General features: G+C 37.8%; 1 protein-coding gene across 1 annotated transcript in view; it reads left to right on the forward strand.

Annotated features, from left to right (window-relative positions):
* smarca2 (SWI/SNF related, matrix associated, actin dependent regulator of chromatin, subfamily a, member 2) overlaps positions 1-20,243 on the forward strand; it is a gene marked incomplete in the record, with an annotated part of 40,842 nt that overhangs the window by 14,552 nt on the left and 6,047 nt on the right. The window contains 18 exon segments of the mRNA XM_035658292.1: positions 819-949; positions 1,518-1,575; positions 1,895-1,989; positions 2,437-2,599; positions 5,050-5,213; positions 6,488-6,554; positions 6,660-6,770; positions 8,125-8,367; positions 9,930-10,043; positions 11,592-11,696; positions 12,463-12,549; positions 12,990-13,036; positions 13,392-13,558; positions 15,088-15,251; positions 16,288-16,515; positions 16,915-16,992; positions 17,971-18,189; positions 19,421-19,644. Coding sequence (XP_035514185.1) covers positions 819-949; positions 1,518-1,575; positions 1,895-1,989; positions 2,437-2,599; positions 5,050-5,213; positions 6,488-6,554; positions 6,660-6,770; positions 8,125-8,367; positions 9,930-10,043; positions 11,592-11,696; positions 12,463-12,549; positions 12,990-13,036; positions 13,392-13,558; positions 15,088-15,251; positions 16,288-16,515; positions 16,915-16,992; positions 17,971-18,189; positions 19,421-19,644 — 2,465 coding nt within the window.

Genomic DNA, 20,243 nt, shown 5'->3' on the forward strand with positions numbered 1-20,243 from the left:
TCAGGTTGTTATTTTATCCTTGTTCCTTTGAGGATGTTGAACTATCAACAAATCTTGTTATGGTGATATTTATTGCTCTGCTGCTTTCACTGATGTATTATGTATGCTGTAAGACCAAACCTGCACTTTACCTCACCTCATAATGTGCTCTGGCAATGATAAAAAATAATCTGAAGATCAGATGAAACAGTAATTATCCTGTCAGAGCCAGACTGCACCCTAGGTGATAGTACAACTGAAGCAAATTGAGTCTCTTGTAAGTAATGCAACAAAAACAAACCTGCAGTGTTTGTTCTCCCTCACAGCTTCCCTCAGCTTACAGCTGCGAGCTCCTGTGAGAAATAGATACACTAAGACTTGATGGCTAATGTTTGAAGAAACACATCATTAATGTCCCAACACTCATTAATGTTGGATTCTGCTGAGGGGGGTAATGATAGGTTTGGAACTGGGATTTATTATAGTTTAAAACAATGTACTGGTGAAGCAAGGACAGAACCTAAAGCCATGTTAATCTGAATTAGAATATAGACAGAAATTCAGGCTTCAGGTGATTTAGTGTTCATAATGTAATGATTTTATATCGTGAATTTGGCTGCATTAAAAATTAAGTATATGTGATGACAGTCACCAGGGAGAGATTGAACGGAGGTTCAAATAAGACCGTCTCCCTCCCTCCTTCTCTCAACCTCTAATTACAAACAAATTAAATGCTTAATTAAAAATCAATTTTAAGTCCACTGTCAATAATTAACGGCATTTGTATACGTTCACAAGTGAATTTCATTCTTGGTCCTTGTGGTTTGTTTTCCCTGCAGCCCATGGATGAGAGCAGCCAAATGAGTGAGCTGCCAGTCAAAGTCATTCAGACGGAGACTGGCAAAGTTTTGCAAGGAACGGACGCTCCCAAATCCAGCCAGCTGGAGGCCTGGCTCGAAATGAACCCTGGGTGAGGAGACACAATACTGCATAGAAATGTTTTCAGCCTCTGACATATTACACAAATTGAATTAATGTTATTTTTGTCTTTTACAACGTAATTATAAGTGAGTTTCTGCAGGTGACACTCTGTTCAGCCATGGTGGTTATCATTGCTTATGCTAATTATGTAGTTTTAATGAATAAAAAAGAACTGTTAGTAATGCAAGAAGCAAATCCTCTTGCTTGCCAAATGATTTCTCTCTTAGAAACTTCTTTCTCATGAAAGTGTTGAATCAAGACATACCCATTTACAAAAAAATACAGAAAATAAGCAATTGCTTTTGCAGGTATATTGTGACCTTAAATAAGTTTAGAATGATTGATTTGTGAAGCTTTGTGCTTATTAAGGGTGTATAGACTTTCAAGGTTGAGTGAGGATTCAACCAGATGCCATCCCAAATTAAGTAACTATTGGGTGCTGCTGCTTGTTAATTGTGCTGAAGGTGTGCATTTTTTTGATGTGTGACAGATATACTAAGTGTCTTTTTATTTCCTTTGTTTTCCTATTCCTGGCGGTTCCTCCTTTTAAACACCAGGTATGAAGTGGCCCCGCGGTCAGACAGCGAGGAGAGCGGCTCAGAGTTTGAGGAGGAGGTCAGTGACTTTCTCATTAATGAACTCCCACAGTGGAGGATTTTAGATCAGCCTCCCTCCCCTGCGGGGCTTCAAATCATGCAAATTATTATGTTATTAAATGGGATTCATTGCACATCTCAGTCGGACCGACTCAGTATACACATACACACAATAAATACACACATCAGAATCCACCAGGGGGCTGTAGCTGTATGCACTTCAGTAATGCTATTTCTGATGATTTTGCTTTATCCCCATCAGAGCTATTTCTGTGATTTGTCTGTGCTGATATTATATGTATACACTCTGTCATGTGTTATACATTTTTCATTATAAGGATGAAGAGGAGGTAGCCAAAGCAGAAGCAGAGGAGAAGATAATTGATCCCAATGGAGACCTGGTGTTTGTGACGGCTGCCAAGCACATCATCGAGTATTATACTTACTATACTTTACTATCTCAGATTTAATTGGCATAGCACCTTATTTTTAGTCCAGGAATTGGATCAGTAGAATACAAATTATAATAAAATCATATTGTATGTTACTGTGTTAAAAAACATATTATCATTTAAATTTAAGAACAGGTTTCTCTTTCTTGAAACAATTTCAAAGAAACTCCTTCTAATTTTCCCAGCAGTCAATTGTAGACATTAAAAAATAAAATTGGATGAACACATAAATAAAGCTTTATTGGGCCTTGTACTGAATCTAGATGTTTCCAGAGGGGATCTTAGTGAGGAGCTCTGGCTGTACTCCAGCTGAGCTCCTGGCGCCAGACCCAGCTACGCTTTGAAAGTGATCATTAAGATCAATCTAAGGTGCACAGTTCAGTCGGGGTTAGAGGGGTTTCAAATTCTTTTTTTTTTCCCTCCTACATCTCACACACATATAGGTCGGCCAAGCAGGACGTGGATGATGAGTACAGTGTTCCTACCGGACAAACCAGCTCCCAGTCTTATTATGGTGTGGCCCATGCCGTCATTGAGAGGGTGGAGAAGCAGTCGTCGCTGTTGATCAACGGCACACTCAAACATTACCAGGTACACACATGCACGCACATAAATTCCTTATTATTTCAGCTTTTTCCTATTTGTATTGCTCACCTTTAAACAGTGGTTGTTATTTTACATTATTTCTGTTTTTTATTCGCTCTGTGTTTTAAATTAGTTTCAGATTGAATGTTGAGAACAATGCAAGAACAAATTCACATTTTTATTTTCACTTATTATTTCTTATTTAGTTTGTTTTTCTGCGTTTGATTTTTCCAACAGCATGACTCATAAAAGCAAAAAAGCTTTTTGTCAAATTTTCACCACTTTCTTTCAGATTTATATGATGATGATTTGTCCTTGAACTAATCACCAAAGAGGAAGGAGAACTGACTATTATAGAAATACTGAAATGAAAGGAAGGAAACAATCCATCTATGAAAAAGTTGACAGTAATCTAAAATAGCAATGTAATATTTAGAGAAGGAGAAAAAGTGTTAAGTGTTCTTGGACTGCTTATCTTGGTCCTGGCCACCACCACGACAAGCCGGATTTGTTTTGAATAGCCTTGTGAGATTACACATATTTAATACTCCAGCACGGGGCTGCAACAAAATATTTTTTTCATTATTGATTATATGAATGGTACACATTATAACAATATTCACATGCCCATACGTACATACAAATGGTGCTAAATAGCACTAAAAGTGGTTCTATTAATTAAGAGTCATTGGTCACTTCAGTTGTTCCTCCTATCTATAATGGTCATAAAGCGATTTAGCTTTACAGTTAATGAGGCTTTAGTATAGTATTTTTGGTCATAAATTCCCTTCATGTGTCTCCACCATGACTCACCTCGCTGTCTGGAGAAACAAAAAGAGGAAATTCTGCATTTAAAATACTACAGCTTTGAAATTCATCTTTATATTGAGCCAGGACTGCAGATTTTGTCCCCCATCTGTTAGAATGATGTTAGAAAGGGACTTTTTTCCAAGTTCATAAGCCCAAAGTCCATGTTGATGTCTTTAAATGTCTTGTATAGAAAAGCTGGAGCCAGTGTGTTTCTGTCTGTCGATAGACTAATCGATTAGTCAACTAACCTAAAAGAGAGTAAAGGGTATTGTAAAGCAGGATGATGCCTCCTTTTGTGATGTGTGAAAGGCTGTATTGTATTTTGATGGTTTACATTTTTATAGCTAATAACAGTCTTCGTGTTTATGCAGTTCTTCTGCCACACTTGAGGCTGTCTACACACGTATGAAGCTAAGCTGGAATCAGGAACCACATATGTCCTTGTCAGTTCTCATCGTGCATCATGCAGTGTTCAAGTAGCAAAGAGCTGCAGCTGTCATGTGGGTTTGGTCATGGATTGAGGGTGTGATCTAACATGCTGCTAGGAAACTGAATATTGAATCATGGTAGTCAATTTTAAAGACAGCTGTCTGCTCATAACATGTCATCACATTGTTTACCAGTGTGAAGTTATAATCTCCACTCTGCTGTTGTAAGTGGGGATCGTAGTTAGAGATTGTTTATTACACGAGATAAGGAACTGGTGATTGGATGCTGCTAACATTTTTCTTTCTTCCAGTCAGGTTGCAGTACTAGCACTCTTCGGATTTATGGTGTGCCAGGCTTTAAATTAGATACGGTGGCAGCTCCTAGGGGAAATTGGATAGATTTCAGCTGTACAATAGATGGATCAATTGCCTACTGTGCCAACAACCATTTGTAACAGCAAATATTAACAGAAACTACACATTAATATAGAACAATTTTAGTTTGGCATTTCCTATTAATTTTATCCTCTACCAGCATTTTTTATTTGGAATTTCCTGTGCTGTGAGGCATTTTGTTAACTAACACGCAGCTGGTAATTGGTTGTCGACCACCTTTTCTGCTGCTAGTACCCTCATGCCTTTTCCTGTTTTTCTAAATGGTCTTTTGCTGATTGTTTTCCCCCAGACCCCAGGGAAGCTACACAGTGATATTTTACTACCATCGCTTGGGATATAAATAGTGGCAATGAAATTAAAGTGCATTTTCAAAATTCACTTTGAAAAGCCAAGTGCAGCCCTATTTTCTAGCAGTTGTACCTTTTAGACTGTCACTACTTTAAAGTGACAGGAGAGATTTAACCAGAAAGAGCAGGACGTGACATGTAACCTGTATATTTTGGTTGCATATTATGCATATTAGCCATCTGAGCCACCAGCAGAATTTTTTCCTATTTAGTATTCAGATTGTCATGCCTTGCCCTTTAGGTGAAATGTTTTCACTTAAAACATTCAGTCTCTTTTACACGCAATTAGACATAATTAATTGATAAAGCACCTCCCAAAGCACACTCTGTCTTGATCAGTTAATGGTTTTCTTGTCTTTTATGTGCTGGAGGAGAAGAAATAATACATACAAATGTCGTGAAGAAATGAGCACAGTGAATGATATGTTGTCTGCAAGACAATTATTAGGCATTTCTTTATTTCTCTGTTATCTAGATCCAGGGGCTGGAGTGGATGGTTTCCCTGTACAACAACAACCTAAACGGCATCCTGGCTGATGAAATGGGCCTCGGCAAAACCATTCAAACCATCGCCCTCATCACCTACCTGATGGAGTACAAGAGGCTCAACGGTCCCTTTCTCATCATTGTTCCTCTCTCGTCAGTACTCCTCAGCTGCCATCCATCAACGCTCTAATAATGCAGTGTCATGACAGCCTAAAATATTTCTAGCAAGGGACCGATGTGCGCAGTGTTTAAAATCACTCTTGGAACTTATTTTGGATTGAAATAAACACATCTTATTAGTCTAAATCATAAAATAAGGTTGTAATAGAGAACAGAGGAGTTGGGCGTCCCATCCCTGATTGAGACACTGATACACCTGTTTGTTAAAATGAAATTCAAGTGTACACATTCATCTGGCTACAAGGAGTGGTAAGTCAAAATTAACAGCAAGCTCTCTAAAACAGCAATGAGTTATTACTTCGAAGTTCAAGTAGTTATCAGATATTACTGTATTGGCCTGAGTATAAGATAACCCTAAAATAAATTTCACAAAAATAAGGACACATTAAATTGTTTCAACCCATAAATGACCTGTGTTAAAATTAATTGTTAAAAATTGTCTTAACACTCCTTTCCTCTGTTATTACAAAGATGCAAAAATGGGAATCTCTTCAGTCATTTAGCTTTGCAAAAGTGTGTGTTTTCCCTTGCTGTTTTCCAACCACTCATCCCTCCAAATTCTTCAAACACAAACCACTCAAGCCTTCACTTGGAATCAGCAAGACCAGGGAGCAGTTAATTTGGTGCCTTTTTTCAACCCTTCTTCCTCCTGGGTTCTTTCATCTAACATAGCAGGTGTAATTGCCAATTTCATATTTCATCTAATTACAAATATTAGTTTTCATTTTCAACTGTAGGTCTTAAAGGATTAAAATTATGTTCAAATTATTATGTTCAAATTTAACTACTATTTTTTGCACTGCTTTTTGTAGTCAAACTGAGCACAGCAGAGGCCTAAATTTGAGCTCAGGGCCCCTGTGTTAAATTTCCTTTTTAATATGCACAGTGAGCTAATGTGGAGGAAAGCCTTAAACTCACCCTCTTTCAATAGTAATTGTGTGTTGGGAAATTAACAACACATCCTTGTCCAAGTTAATGTGCAAGGAGCTTAATCTTCCCAGGGGACCAAGTTCTGAACAAAGCCCTCCCTAAGAAAAGTCTCTCATTGTAGATCTGCAATCCATTTGACCCTTTGGAAAGTTGTTGTGCTTCAACATTTTTTATTTGTGTGATTCTTCAAGTTTCCCTTGCCTCTCCTCTTCATATCTTCGCTAAGAGTGTTTCTGTAATTGCTCTACATTCAGACCCCCTTCTTACATCTTACCTCCAGCAGTTGTGGTGATCGTCATTGATTTCCTTTTTTCCAGGACTTTGTCTAACTGGGTCTATGAACTTGACAAATGGGCGCCCTCTGTGGTCAAAATTGCTTACAAGGTAAGAAAAATGTTTTTTATATCAGTTTTATTCTGAGATATTTGTATTGCTTTTTGCTGACTTATGACAGAAACGTGTGTTTTCTTTTTGTCTCCCCGATGGAAGGGCACCCCTGCTTTGCGCCGTGGGTTTGTGCCTCAACTCCGCAGTGGAAAGTTCAATGTCTTGCTGACCACCTATGAATATATCATCAAGGACAAGCAAATACTGGCCAAGGTGAAGGAGAGCAAAGCTTTGTTGTCCTCTCTGTCTAATTCACTTTCTCACTTGCACTCTATTGACATCTTGTCCTTCATAAACCCATAGACACACTCTTTTATTCACTAACAACTTTACCAATCAGTAGTTCAATAACTGTGCCAGAGTTTGAAAGTTACATTCAGTGACTGAATGGCTCTGTCTTTACTGCTGAATTTGAGGCGATAGTAATAACAGCCTCCAGGTAAAGGCAGAACTAAAAATTGTGAGTTACAGCAGGCACTCCTCAGATCCAGATTGAGTTCATTTGGGTCTAAAAACTGCAAGAGGAGCTTCATTATTGATACAGTGAGCGAGGAGTCTGTGGATCTGAGGGGCTCTACAGGGAACATCTATACAGCCATACAGAAGCACATGACATCATAATTGGGAAGTCCATTATTAGTTTTCTAGAAAAGTAGTAGGATCATTAGACTCACATAGGCAAACTTGACACCAGTGCTGAACTTTAAAACAAATGTGATCTTTTCTTCCAATCTGAAATATGGCTGCAGCAGCACCACTCTCTATGAGCCGTAATTGATATATCGACTTTGAGAACAGTGCACTGCAGTAGTACTCCTACTTGTAATAAATAATACACAGTCACAAGGAAAGTCTGATGTTTGTAATACTCTTTTGATGATAGAACACTATGTTAGCTGCGTTCCTTGTATGCGATCGAAAAGTTAAATTAGAATCAGTTTTAACACAAGGGTGTAAAGCACTGAAAAAATAGAGCCTCGGTTTAGTCCTTTCTTAGTTAGAGGGCGTCTTTCATCATCCATACCTCAGTGTCTTATTTAATGTGTGGTTAGCAAATATATAATTAGTGAGTACAACTCATGTAAGGTCTGCAGAAAGGGTCAAGAGTTTTAGTTGCTGTTCAACAAAATGTTAAGAGGTCTGCAACCTCACACAGATGGAGCAGGAGTTTTGCATAAGCATCGACCAGAATCCCCTTGAATCCAGCACCTTGTTTACTCCATGGCTTGAAGTGTTAAGGCCAACATTTGGTGGCCAGGTGCTGAAATAACACAATAGCTCACAGGGTGAGCAAAAAGTGTGCTATTTTAGTAAAGGGGTGCATGTTGATATGTTCACATCACTGTCTGCACAATTATTGTGCGCATATGAAATGAAGAGAGGGAATAAGAAACTTCTCATTTTTATGCAGTAGTGTTGTGTGCCCTGAGGGTAGCCAGAGTAGGAAATGTTCTTCTCTGCAGCCACTCCTGAGCTCCATTGTGATCAGAAATGTTTCAAATGCAAATTTGGACATGGTGTTTTTCATTATTGCAAAAGGTCCAATAAGTATTTTTTCCACATACAGATTCGTTGGAAGTACATGATTGTGGACGAGGGTCACCGCATGAAGAACCACCACTGTAAGCTGACCCAGGTGTTGAACACCCACTATGTTGCTCCCCGCCGCCTCCTCCTCACCGGTACACCACTGCAGAATAAGCTGCCTGAGCTGTGGGCCCTGCTCAACTTCCTCCTGCCCACCATCTTCAAGAGCTGCAGCACCTTCGAACAGTGGTTCAACGCCCCATTTGCTATGACAGGAGAGAGGGTAAGTACGAGGAGAAATGGCCTGGATTCTTAAGTCTCTGATTCATTTTGGTGTAATCTCAACACTTTTTGTTGGATATGGCTCATACAGTAGATCAAGTTGTTTTTTAAATTAGTTTTTAAGGTATTGTATATGTATTTAAGTACCAGAATCACAGTAAGAACAAAGCATCCAAGGCTACGCAGGTAGAGTGGTGAACAAATTCATCCAATAACTTTTGTCTTCTAAGGTTGTTTTAATTTGATTAATTAGCAGAGAAGACCAACTCTGTTGGGTAAAAAATTCAGCTTGTGGCTGTTAAAAGTTATCTTCTTACCTTCTCGGAGTGCTCACAGAGGGAATCATTGCAGTGCCATAGTATGCATTAGAATCTAATAACTTTCTAAATACACTTCTAAACCTGAACTTTTTCAATTTATAACTTTTAAAAAAAATTAAAAATTAAGAAGAGTTGTCGATTTTAACATATACTGGAGCCCATTTTTGGCTAAACATGGATATATTGTACATCTTGTTAAAGCTGATAAACGGTCTCTTTAAATCCCTGTTTCCAGAGATCTTTTCATCCCTTCACAGTAATCATGCCTGTCATTTCTACTGAAAAGGTATGAAATCTAAAGGAACTGTCCTAAAGTGTGAGATTTTACAATTGTTGGCATAAGAGATACCCTGGCCTGCAAATCTTATTCTCCAGATGTAAGAAACCGGTTCTATAACGACCCCAAAAAAATCACATCATCATGATTTATTTTATTTTTTTTCAATGAAAATGACATTTGGAATGCAAAAATAATCAATCGCACACTAATCGTGAATTATATCGCAAATGCTTATGTTTCCAAACCATAACTCATAGTAGCGGAAGAAACAGCTGCTTCAGCCAGCCAGTCTGTACAAGTTGAGTTGAAATAAACCTTTAACCTGCTGGTTATACTGAGTTTGCAAATTTGTTTCAGGGTGGGCTCAAACTGTCAGGTCACTTTGTAAGGTAAATACAAATAAAAATAACAGTTTAGGAGTTGAGCACCAAGCAAGCTTAAAAAAAGTTAATGAAAGTTGATCATTAATTTATATTTCTCCATTGTTGTTTCTATGGCTTTCATTTTGGCCATTGGATTCATATTAAAGGTCCCGTGTTTTTCTTGTAAACAAACAACAGCTTTGTATACATTCAGTTTTACTCACACAAACGCATGGTGTGTGTTCTGAGGTCTTAAGGCACATTACAGGGGAAAACAAGCGTCTGCTAAAATCACAGCGATCGGTTGTGCCTACAAAGGTCAGCTCGCATCAGAGTGCAACAAATGTATACTTTTGTCGCAACCCTACTCCAATTGGCTTATCGTGGACATCCACAAGGAGAAGACGCAACACACCACATACACAAACATGTTTATTGTTTTTCTTGGTCACACAGTATATTTTAATATCAGGTTACACTGCAGTTCTAAGGATACATAAGTGGGTCACATTCTTGTCACCGTTGTGTTTATACTGCTGCCCAGTATGTTTAACACAACATTAGGTGGTATATTATTATATTTACTCTCTGACTTGTTTAGGTCGACCTAAATGAGGAGGAGACCATCCTGATTATTCGGCGTTTGCACAAGGTGCTCCGCCCCTTCCTGCTTCGCAGACTGAAAAAAGAGGTGGAGTCTCAGCTGCCAGAGAAGGTGAGATTGAAGCTAAATATTTCTACTTTGATTTGATGTAGCATGATTATATTTGCTGCAGGGTTTCCAGTGCAAGTAAAGCAAACATTGTCAAATATAAAACAGTCATCATTAGGAGCATGTTTTTTGTATGTTAAGTATAATGAAGCACGTAATTATTGAAGATAATTCCAAATGGTGTGGCTATTTTTCTGCAGACTGTGTTTTTAGAATGCATGGGTCTTACTTCATGGTCATGTATAACTGATCCAAATACAATCTTTTTTTTTTTCTTATTTTGGCTCAGTACACACACACTCACACACACCTTGGCACAGTCTTCAACACTACTACTTCAGCAATTATCATTGGCTGTAGCCTTGTATCCAGTTATAAGTATTAAAGTGGATCCCTCTCTCACAAGGTTCAAGTATTCTCTGTGGCCCAGCCATAAATTAATTTAACAAGGCAATTGTTATCAACTTTATTTCTAGTCTTATTTATATGGAATAAACGGAAATAAAAGAATTAATGGTAGGTGTATCATCCCATCAGGGTGATGCAGAGCCGGACATCATCCTAATTGAATGGATTAGAACATCCAGGGCCCATCTCAAGGCTAAGATAATCATAAAACCTTTCTTAATCTTCAAGATGTGTTTCCCAAAAGCATTGTAACTGAAGTTGCTCTTACTGCTGAAAATGATCTTCAGATTCATGGGTGGCTCCTATTCACTTGTAGGAGGCTAAGAGCATATTGAGAATCCCTGGGAACCAATAACTACATGTTTTATTAATTATTATTAAGTTTTTATTGTTGAGGTCTATGCTTTCAGCATGGAAACTGATGTTATTTGTTAAGTGATGTTTTATGTAAAATGAGTAATAATGTTGTGAATAAGAACATAAAAATAACACCGCTTAATTTAACAATTGATCTTCCAGTTCACATCGACATCTTTCTCAATGCCTAATATAATTTATGTTTAAAATGAGCTTAACAGAGATTCCGGTAAATCAATAAAAGTTTACTTTCTTATACTGACTTAATATAATTTATAAATGGGTGTGTACTTTTTATTGCAAATTAAGCTTCAATTTAATACAAAACAATTCCGAGGTCTAAAAAAAAAACACCTTTTTATGGTTTACACCACTGAACGCTTTGTGGTGTATTTATTTTTAATATTTAACATGGCTACAGACAGTTAAATATTCAAAGTTATTTAAAAATCTATTCAGCTTCATGTTTAGCACCACGGACAGCCTACGTTAAGAAGGTCTTAGTGTCGTGTGTGAGCCCCTGAAACACGTAGAAACTTTTAAGAAGACGTGCACCAATTGAACTTCACCTTACGAGATTTTTTGTATGTATAAAAAGGCAAGGTATGTAAACTATGTACACAATGTGCGTATAATAATATGTATTTTTCTCTCATTAACTGTTTTTTTCCCTCATAGTGTCAAGAATAGGGAGAGTATTAAGAAAGTAGTCTCCGCTCCAACAGCCTCGCCAATGAACAGATATCATGTATAACTGGTGTATTGTCCTTATTGTCATTCACTCAGGTGGAGTACGTCATAAAATGCGACATGTCTGCTATACAGAAGGTTCTGTACCGCCACATGCAGAAAGGCATCCTCCTCACTGATGGCTCTGAGAAAGACAAGAAGGTAAGTATACCAAGACCCCTGTGGCTTCACTGTACGTGCTGTGTTTTATCAGCTTGCTGACAAACTAAGCTGTATAGCTTAGAGCACAGTGATATTTACAGTCTCCTGCTGTTTGAGTTTTGTTGTATAACTAGAGTTACAGTAGCCCTGTGCTTTTGCTTTTAAAAAACGTATGTGAAATAAACAAGATATTGTGTTTGCTAAGGTATTCTTATTCAACTGCTAAAGCAACATCTTGGCTTTTAGCTTCAGTCACTCATAGTGATGTACCTACAGAGAACTATTACCTGAATCTGCAGCTCACCTCAGCTATCTAGAACTTTATACAGAATTTTGCTCATTGTTTAGCTCAACCTTACTGTTTTTATTATTTCCCACTGCTCCATTTTGTGTGCCATTTTCAGCCGCAGCTGTTTTTCAGATAAAAAGCTTTAAAACACCTACCGTACACTACCTGCCGAGCACCAGACAGCAAACAGACGCAGTTTGAGTAGCTGGTGAACACACAAGCCTGAGAGTATTTCCGTCAGGAGTTGGTACAGAAAAAACAAAACAGAGCTAAAAGAGAGAATATACGACTTACATGTTGCTTTGTAACTGCAGGATGTGTAAATAATCCACAGTTTGCTATATCGACCAAAATAACTGATATGTTCACAAGTTGTTTCTGCTGCCCTGAAATGGCCAAAATTAAGTTATTGCAGGTTTAAAATCACATCAACACAAGACAAGTAATTTCTTTTATCTACGTTATAATTTTTCCCAGGGCAAAGGAGGAGCTAAGACCCTGATGAACACCATCATGCAGCTGAAGAAGATCTGCAACCATCCATACATGTTCCAGCACATTGAGGTGAGTGCTGCTAGTCCACTATCACTGATTCTGTCTGTTACAAGCTTGTGAATACTGACATGACTGATGAAATAGGTTTCATTTTCAATGTGTTGACACATCCCTTACAAAACTTGTATAATTTAATTTTTTATTTTATTTAACCCAAATCTCTAGACTTTTCACTCTTCCAGTAACATCTGGGATGGTGCCTCACATTATTAATGATTTAAGATTGAATTACCCAACAACTACAATCTGACATCACTCTTTTAAAGTGAAGGACTGTCTGCAGGGTTATACCTTTAAAACTAGTCCTAACTTTAGTAAACATGCTGATTCAATTTAAGAAGAAGCTGATAAGCAGTCTGCATTAACAAAACACCAAGTTCCTAACTTCATTTTAAGATTGCTCAGAGACAGAGATCATTTCTGAAACCACTAAATGTTCCCTGTTACAGGAATCTTTTGCTGAGCACTTGGGCTATCCAAATGGCATCATCAGTGGGTAAGTTGGACAAAAACAAAAAAACTGCTGTGCTTTTCTATATTGTCCTTCATAATCCGTTTATACACCAGCCTGCACTAATGAAGAAGCACTTATAGTTAACAAAGCTGTTGACTCTTACTCTTATTACAATACAATATACAATAATACAAAAAGGGTTACACTTGACACACAAAAACAAAACACTATGTTGTTAAAGGGCAATTCCATTTTTGCACGTGTGACAACATAGCACCAAGGCATTAACAGCCAGACTGCTAACCGCTGTCAAACTCGATGCTAAAGATATTTTAATAATAAATATATGGGTATTGATTACTTATGTTACATGTTTTGCCTGATTACTCCCACCCAGGCATGATCTGTATCGAGCTTCTGGGAAGTTTGAGCTCCTAGATCGCATCCTGCCAAAGCTACAGGCAACCAACCACAGAGTCCTGCTCTTCTGTCAAATGACCTCACTCATGACAATCATGGAGGACTACTTTAGCTACCGCAACTTTCAATATCTGCGCCTTGACGGTAAACTCACACTTCTGCCTATGTTGACAAATTCTGTGCTCATTAAATATACAGATGATTACATCTTAAAGTGTAACTTAATGCCTATATTCTGCTAGTGACACAGAAGGTAACACCGACCAGAATGACTGACTGTCGCTCAGCTCAGCTGCCTGTAGTCAAAGCTTCCCAAGCTAACCAGAGCTGTGGCTGTCTGACTCTCCGTGTCCATGCTGAAAACACAGAGAACATTTAGGTAGCAGCTTCTCCTTTTTAGCCAGTGGCAGATCGTATCAGCCTAATTTAAATGTGGCTCCAAATGTTCTTTGCAGTCAGGTGTCTATACTAAGTACAAATATCATTTGTAAAGGAAAAAGATCAAAATTATTTCAAACTGTATAGTTTTGAACCAGGATATGGTTCAGTATGGTACCCATAATATAGTATATAAAGAAATATGACTTTTTACCAACTAGTCCCTGCAACAAGACACATAATCATAATCTAAGATTATGTCGGATTCTGAGCTCTTATAAACCCTTTATCCCTTTGTGTATTTGTGTATTAAAAAGATTCACTCATACTTGTCAGACTAAAAAAAATAATAATCTGTCACACTGAGGTGTCAGAGAATTCCCATCACATTCACTCAGCATGATACCCACACTCAGCATCTCCAACAAAAGGTAATCCTATTATCCACTTGGTCTGGCAACAAAAACCTGAGTTCACTGAGAAGATGTTATTGATTTTAGATGTGATTTTATGGCTATTTTTTGAAACAGAATAGAAGGTGGAACGTGATACCAAATTTGTCTCTCACTGGCTGCTATATGTGAGCGACTGTTAAGGCTGATGTGTTTTCCCCTGTAGTGAAAACACGTAGCATGAAATTGCAAACATGACAAATAAAAAGAGCAAAGTGTGGCCAGTAAAAACAAAAAAATCCTGTATGTTCTAAGCAAAGTGGTCCTGTATCAAATAAACTTAAAGAAAGAAAGAAAGAAAGAAAGAAAGAATTGTGTTTTTTGGGCAGTAATAATGAGACGCTTATAAAAATGAAAGTCAAACAAACCGTTAGTTATTCTACTAAAAGTTTCAAGTCAACTCATTCATGTGATTGGTATTTTGGTCTACAACCAAAGAAAGAAATGAAAGAAAGCAATTAGTTAATCATTTTGATAATCGTCCTTTATGCACACCATTATTCAGACACAAATTAAGAGACTTGTCTCAAATATGCAGCTGTGGACTGTGAACCTCTTTCGTTAGCATAATTTAATGAGACAATCAGACATATAAACTGGCCATTGAATGGTTTTATCCCATTTTGAACCCTGCTTAATTAGAGTCACTACATGCCCTTTTCAGACACCTTTGAAACAGTTTAATTGGTCAGAGATGAGCCACAGTATACAGGTGACATTTTTACTTTCCTGACAACAATGTACTTTGGATCAGAAGAACAGGAAGTTCACGCAGACTTTTCAAAGTTAACTTGATAGACTCAGCATTTCAAAATGATGATGAACTTTTTGTTGGTGTTTCAGGAACCACCAAGTCTGAGGACCGAGCAGCACTGCTGAAGAAATTTAATGAGGAAGGGTCTCAATACTTCATCTTCCTTCTCAGTACCAGAGCCGGTGGCCTCGGCCTCAACCTGCAGGCAGCTGACACTGTTGTCATCTTTGACAGTGACTGGAACCCACATCAGGTACGTCCATATATATGTTATGTATACCGTTTTTATATATATATAAACCAATCAGCCATAACATTATGATCACTGACAGGAATAACACTGATTATCTGGTTATCATGGCTCAATTCATTCAAGCTGTCATTGATGTTAAAGGGGACAATACACGGTAGTAAGAACTGGGGTATGTAAACTTTTGATCAGGGTCATTATGATTTAAAAAGAGTAAAAACTGTTGTTTGACAATAAATGGCTTCACCCAACCACTAACCATGAGTGAAAGAAAAGTTTTTCTCTTATCATTCGTATTCTCTGAAAGACGGCCAAAAAATCAATTCAATTCTGCCAGGGTATGTAAACTTATAAGCACGTATATGTTCTGTATGAACTGTATATGTTCTATGTGTTCTTGAGGTGTTGTCCATTGTTAGAACCTTTCAGCATTATAAAAGTATTTATTTCATACAAATAGTATGATACAGTAATTTTTAGTTTTAGCCTCCACATTTTTTCACAAACAAAACTAACCACACCTATACAATGCAATGAAAAGAAAAAAAAAGAAAAGCTAAACTTGACATTGTCTAATGCAACTCTTTAGCAGATATTTCATAGTGTTTGACTAGATTCACAGTAGCGTAATAGTAATAGTGGTTTGTTTTGTTTGTCTTTGCATGTTGTAAGATCAGGAACAAAAACTACAGACATATTTCTTCTCACGCAGGTGCATAATGTACTTGCATGTGTTAACAGAAGATGTGTGTTGATGCAGTGTGTTTTATGAATCATCTTTTGATATCAGCTTGGTGTGTCAGTGCTCTGACAGGCGACAGGAGTGTGTTATACAGAGTTTTTTTACTAACAAAGAATGATGGCTAAATTGCTATATTTAAAAATAAGGCCCAAAGACTATGCTGACATCTTTAGAAACTGAGTATCTGCAGTAGACACTTATTCTGACATTGGCTCTCCAAAGATTTTAATTCATTTCCTCTTTATTGAGGCAACTGAAATGATGATGACGAATTTTTCATTCATCTGCTGATTCCAGGACCTTCAGGCTCAGGACCGGGCTCACCGCATCGGTCAGCAGAATGAGGTGCGTGTGCTTCGTCTCTGCACTGTCAACAGTGTGGAGGAGAAAATCTTGGCAGCTGCCAAATACAAACTCAACGTGGATCAGAAAGTCATCCAAGCAGGCATGTTCGACCAGAAGTCCTCGAGCCATGAGCGCCGTGCTTTCCTCCAGGCCATTTTAGAGCACGAGGAGCAGAATGAGGTAAGGTTTCAGTTTGAAACTTATGTTCATTTCATATATTTATAATTATTTATCCTGGAAGTAAAAGCAACTCAGGAATAAGATGCTTGATCAGACATTTTTATACAGTGAATATAAGATACCCTAAATTGATTTTTTACCCTCTAGTTAAATTGTGCATGGTGGTTTTAATTGAATTACTGCAGGTCCACTGGAGACGGCTCCCTAGATATGATCAGCGAGTTAACTATCCTACACATATAATATTACATGGTTATGTAATGAAATCTCAGCTATTTAATTGGTGTTTGATGAAATCTGTATGCCACACTTGACTGATTTTGAACTGAGTATGTGTGGCTTTGATTTTGCTGAAACAGTTCCAACTGTGTTTTGATGTATTTCCATATGTAACTTTAGGAAGAAGATGAAGTACCCGATGATGAAACCCTTAACCAGATGATAGCCCGCAATGAAGATGAATTTGAGCTCTTCATGGTAAGACACATATTTAGAGTAAATCTGTTAAAAGTATTAATTTTCCAAAAGAGGGGAAGCCGACAGCTGGTTATCTTACATCTACCCCAAAAGAATTGTAGGTTGTCTATCATGTTTTGTTGAATGTCATCATTTGTTCAGGCACCTTCAGACTTGGCAACAACTATCCCTAGACAGATGTGTCTTCTTGAATAGTAAATTATTGAATTGCCATGGATACAGGACTCACTGCAGTCATGTCATTCACAGTCCATCATTTGACAGTTTTACAGTTCTACACAACTCTGTTTGTGACCATCTGTGTTTGAAATTCTCTTTTGACTCGAGTACTAGTAAACACCAGCTGAGGTTGCAAATCAAGTGCTTGTTTTTAAAAAACTTCGCACTAAACAACCTCAAGCTTTACGGTTTCCTAGTGGTGTTGCCTCATCATTCGTGTTTCATCCAGCTCGTGATGGCTTATTACCATGGTGACTGGATATTAAATATTCATAAGCATCTGGAAGCAAGCCATAGAATATGGTTGACACAAATTCGGTTACTTCTTAAAGGGGTTTGTCCAAAGGTGCGTTTTCTGTTTTTTTTTTTTCTGTTATAGCATAGTTTACGAGCCTACACCCTAGCTGACATGTGCCATCTCAAAAATAAGGAACACGTTGAGGCAACGGAGGTTACTGAGATTGCAAAAACTGATCTGAAACTGGTTAGCTTGGTTCAATAGTTTCCTTTTTAGTAACACACATTTAACTAAGCCCTCTCAACTGCAAACCCTTTGCTCACTGTAATCCCAGTTCTCTATCACAGTAATGAGACAAGGTGACCTAGGCATCTAGCTTGTAACTCCACCAATATGAGTACATTTGTCTTATATGACAAAGTAAATGAAAGAAAGTAAACACAGAAATGTGGGGATGTAATTAAAGCACAATATGGCCTAATCATGTATATTTACCTGATCATTATCTTACTTCTCTGTAGCGCATGGACATGGACAGACGCCGGGAGCACGCCAGGAACCCAAAGCGTAAGCCTCGTCTAATGGAGGAGGACGAGTTGCCTTCTTGGATCATCAAAGACGATGCTGAGGTAGAACGGCTCACATACGAAGAGGAGGAAGAAAAGATGTTCGGCCGAGGATCGCGCTGTCGTCGGGATGTGGACTACAGTGACGCACTGACTGAAAAACAGTGGTTGCGGGTAAATCAATCTATGATATTTAATTTTGTCTCAAACATGTAAGAGCATATGGTGATAAATATGACTGCTGTAAAACTTTAAAATGGCTAAAAATGTAATATGTATTTTTTAAAACTGCAATCTAATTATATGTATATCTAACAGTGATTAAAGAGCCAACATGAATAGTACACACAGTGGCAGCAAAACTTTTTGGAAAGTTTGTTCCTTTTCCACTTCTTCACTCAGCACCACTGTAGTTAATTATAGTAATCTTGTATAATATACTGACTGATTTGATATGCATGAACTCAGTTTGGATAATTAACTTCTCTGGGCTTAACACCAGTCAGTGAAAATTACAGTCTAATATGTAATTTTACATTGTTCTTAATTAGACCATTAAGCGGCAGTTTGATTTCTTTTGTCTGAAACTTTTTCTTTTCTATTTGGTTTGTTTAGGACACATTATAAATCAGGGTTTATACTCCTTCAAAAGAAGTAGCTTGTTATTTTTTTTCCGTCTTTCAATTCCATTCAAAAGACCAAAATCAATGTATTACTCTGTCAATACTTTCCAACCTCCCTGCGCTGTCTGGGGCTCTCAGTCCTAAGCTAATCTTTTTCTGCTGAAGACACATATCTCTAAAAATAAGTTTCAATATATAGTTTAATTTTGTTTAAAAGCTAAAAGGTTTTTAGAAACCTTTCTCAAACAAGAGTACCGTCATCAATGGTAAGCAGATCGGGCCTTATCTATGACTGGATTTAATGCCAAAGTTTAGCTCAGCCTGATGCTAATGGCACCCAGTCACCCACACCAAATATATTGTGACACACTCCCCTGGAGAGACATGTCAGGCCTGGCAGATCCATTTTATTGACTGTGGCTCAGGTGTTTCAGGGAAACAAGAATAGAACAGAAAGAAGCATTGCGACCGGTTGACAGTATGCTGGAAGTGTTAGCTGTAGTTCAGAGTGGCTCGAATTAAAAGAAGAAAAATATCCAGAGCCCTGCTGAAGAGGTTTAAGTTATGCTACGGAGCTTGACAGCCAGAGTTTAAAATACTGCAACTCAGGGAAAGTACTTACGACTGTTACGTCATTTGTAGTTGTGTTGACTAGGGATTTTTATATCTGATGACAGAGATGGTTTGTAAAAATTGTGCACTTCTTGACAATGATCCTACAATGAGTGGACAAGTTGAAGTTATTGAGGATTAACCCTGCCTCTGGTGCTTTTCAACTCAAGGCCATCGAGGATGGAAACCTAGAAGAGATGGAGGAGGAGATCCGTCTGAAAAAACGCAAACGCAAGAGACGTCAGGACAAGGACTCATCGAGCAGAGATGACGGGGGGTCCAAGGCCAAGAAGAAACGTGGACGTCCACCAGCTGAGAAGCTCTCCCCAAACCCCCCCAAACTGACCAAGCAAATGAACACCATCATCGATACGGTCATCAACTACAGAGATGGGTAAGGAGAATTATTTACATATGGGTTCAGTCAGACTGAACTGCCACTTCATTTTACTGTGTTTAAATCTTTTTGCAAGTTGAGGTAATTTTTTATTTAATAATCTTTACTTTACTTTACAGTCAGTAGCAATTGACACACTGGTCTTGCCAATATAATTTTTTGTCAACACAGAAGTTGTGTTAGTGGTCACTAAGAGAAAAATAATGTTTTTAGGGCAATTAAAAGTTTCTGTTGGTCGACCTAAAATAAATCTCATCCACACCTGAGGCTATATTTATAGCTCGTTTTCCATTGAACAGTTACTCTTCTGAATCTTCAGGAAGATGGCGTCTTTATTTTTAATCCAATCCAACCGGGGGAAAAATTGTCAATGGGCACCACACCGGAACTATTCAGAATGCTGTTGTCCACCCTTTGTATATCAGCGAGGGTAGTGTAAATATTAGAGGCACTTCTTAGTATAATTCAGTACAGTTCCACAGCACCACTAACTACAGGCTTCTAAAATGACCATATTTATATACACACACATATATATGTATATATATATATATATACACACACATATATAATGTATATAAAATTGCTTATTTTTT

This window comes from Morone saxatilis, unplaced genomic scaffold (genome assembly GCF_004916995.1).
Source record: "Morone saxatilis isolate NCDOM2014 unplaced genomic scaffold, NCSU_SB_2.0 Contig16, whole genome shotgun sequence".
NCBI lineage: Eukaryota > Metazoa > Chordata > Actinopteri > Moronidae > Morone > Morone saxatilis.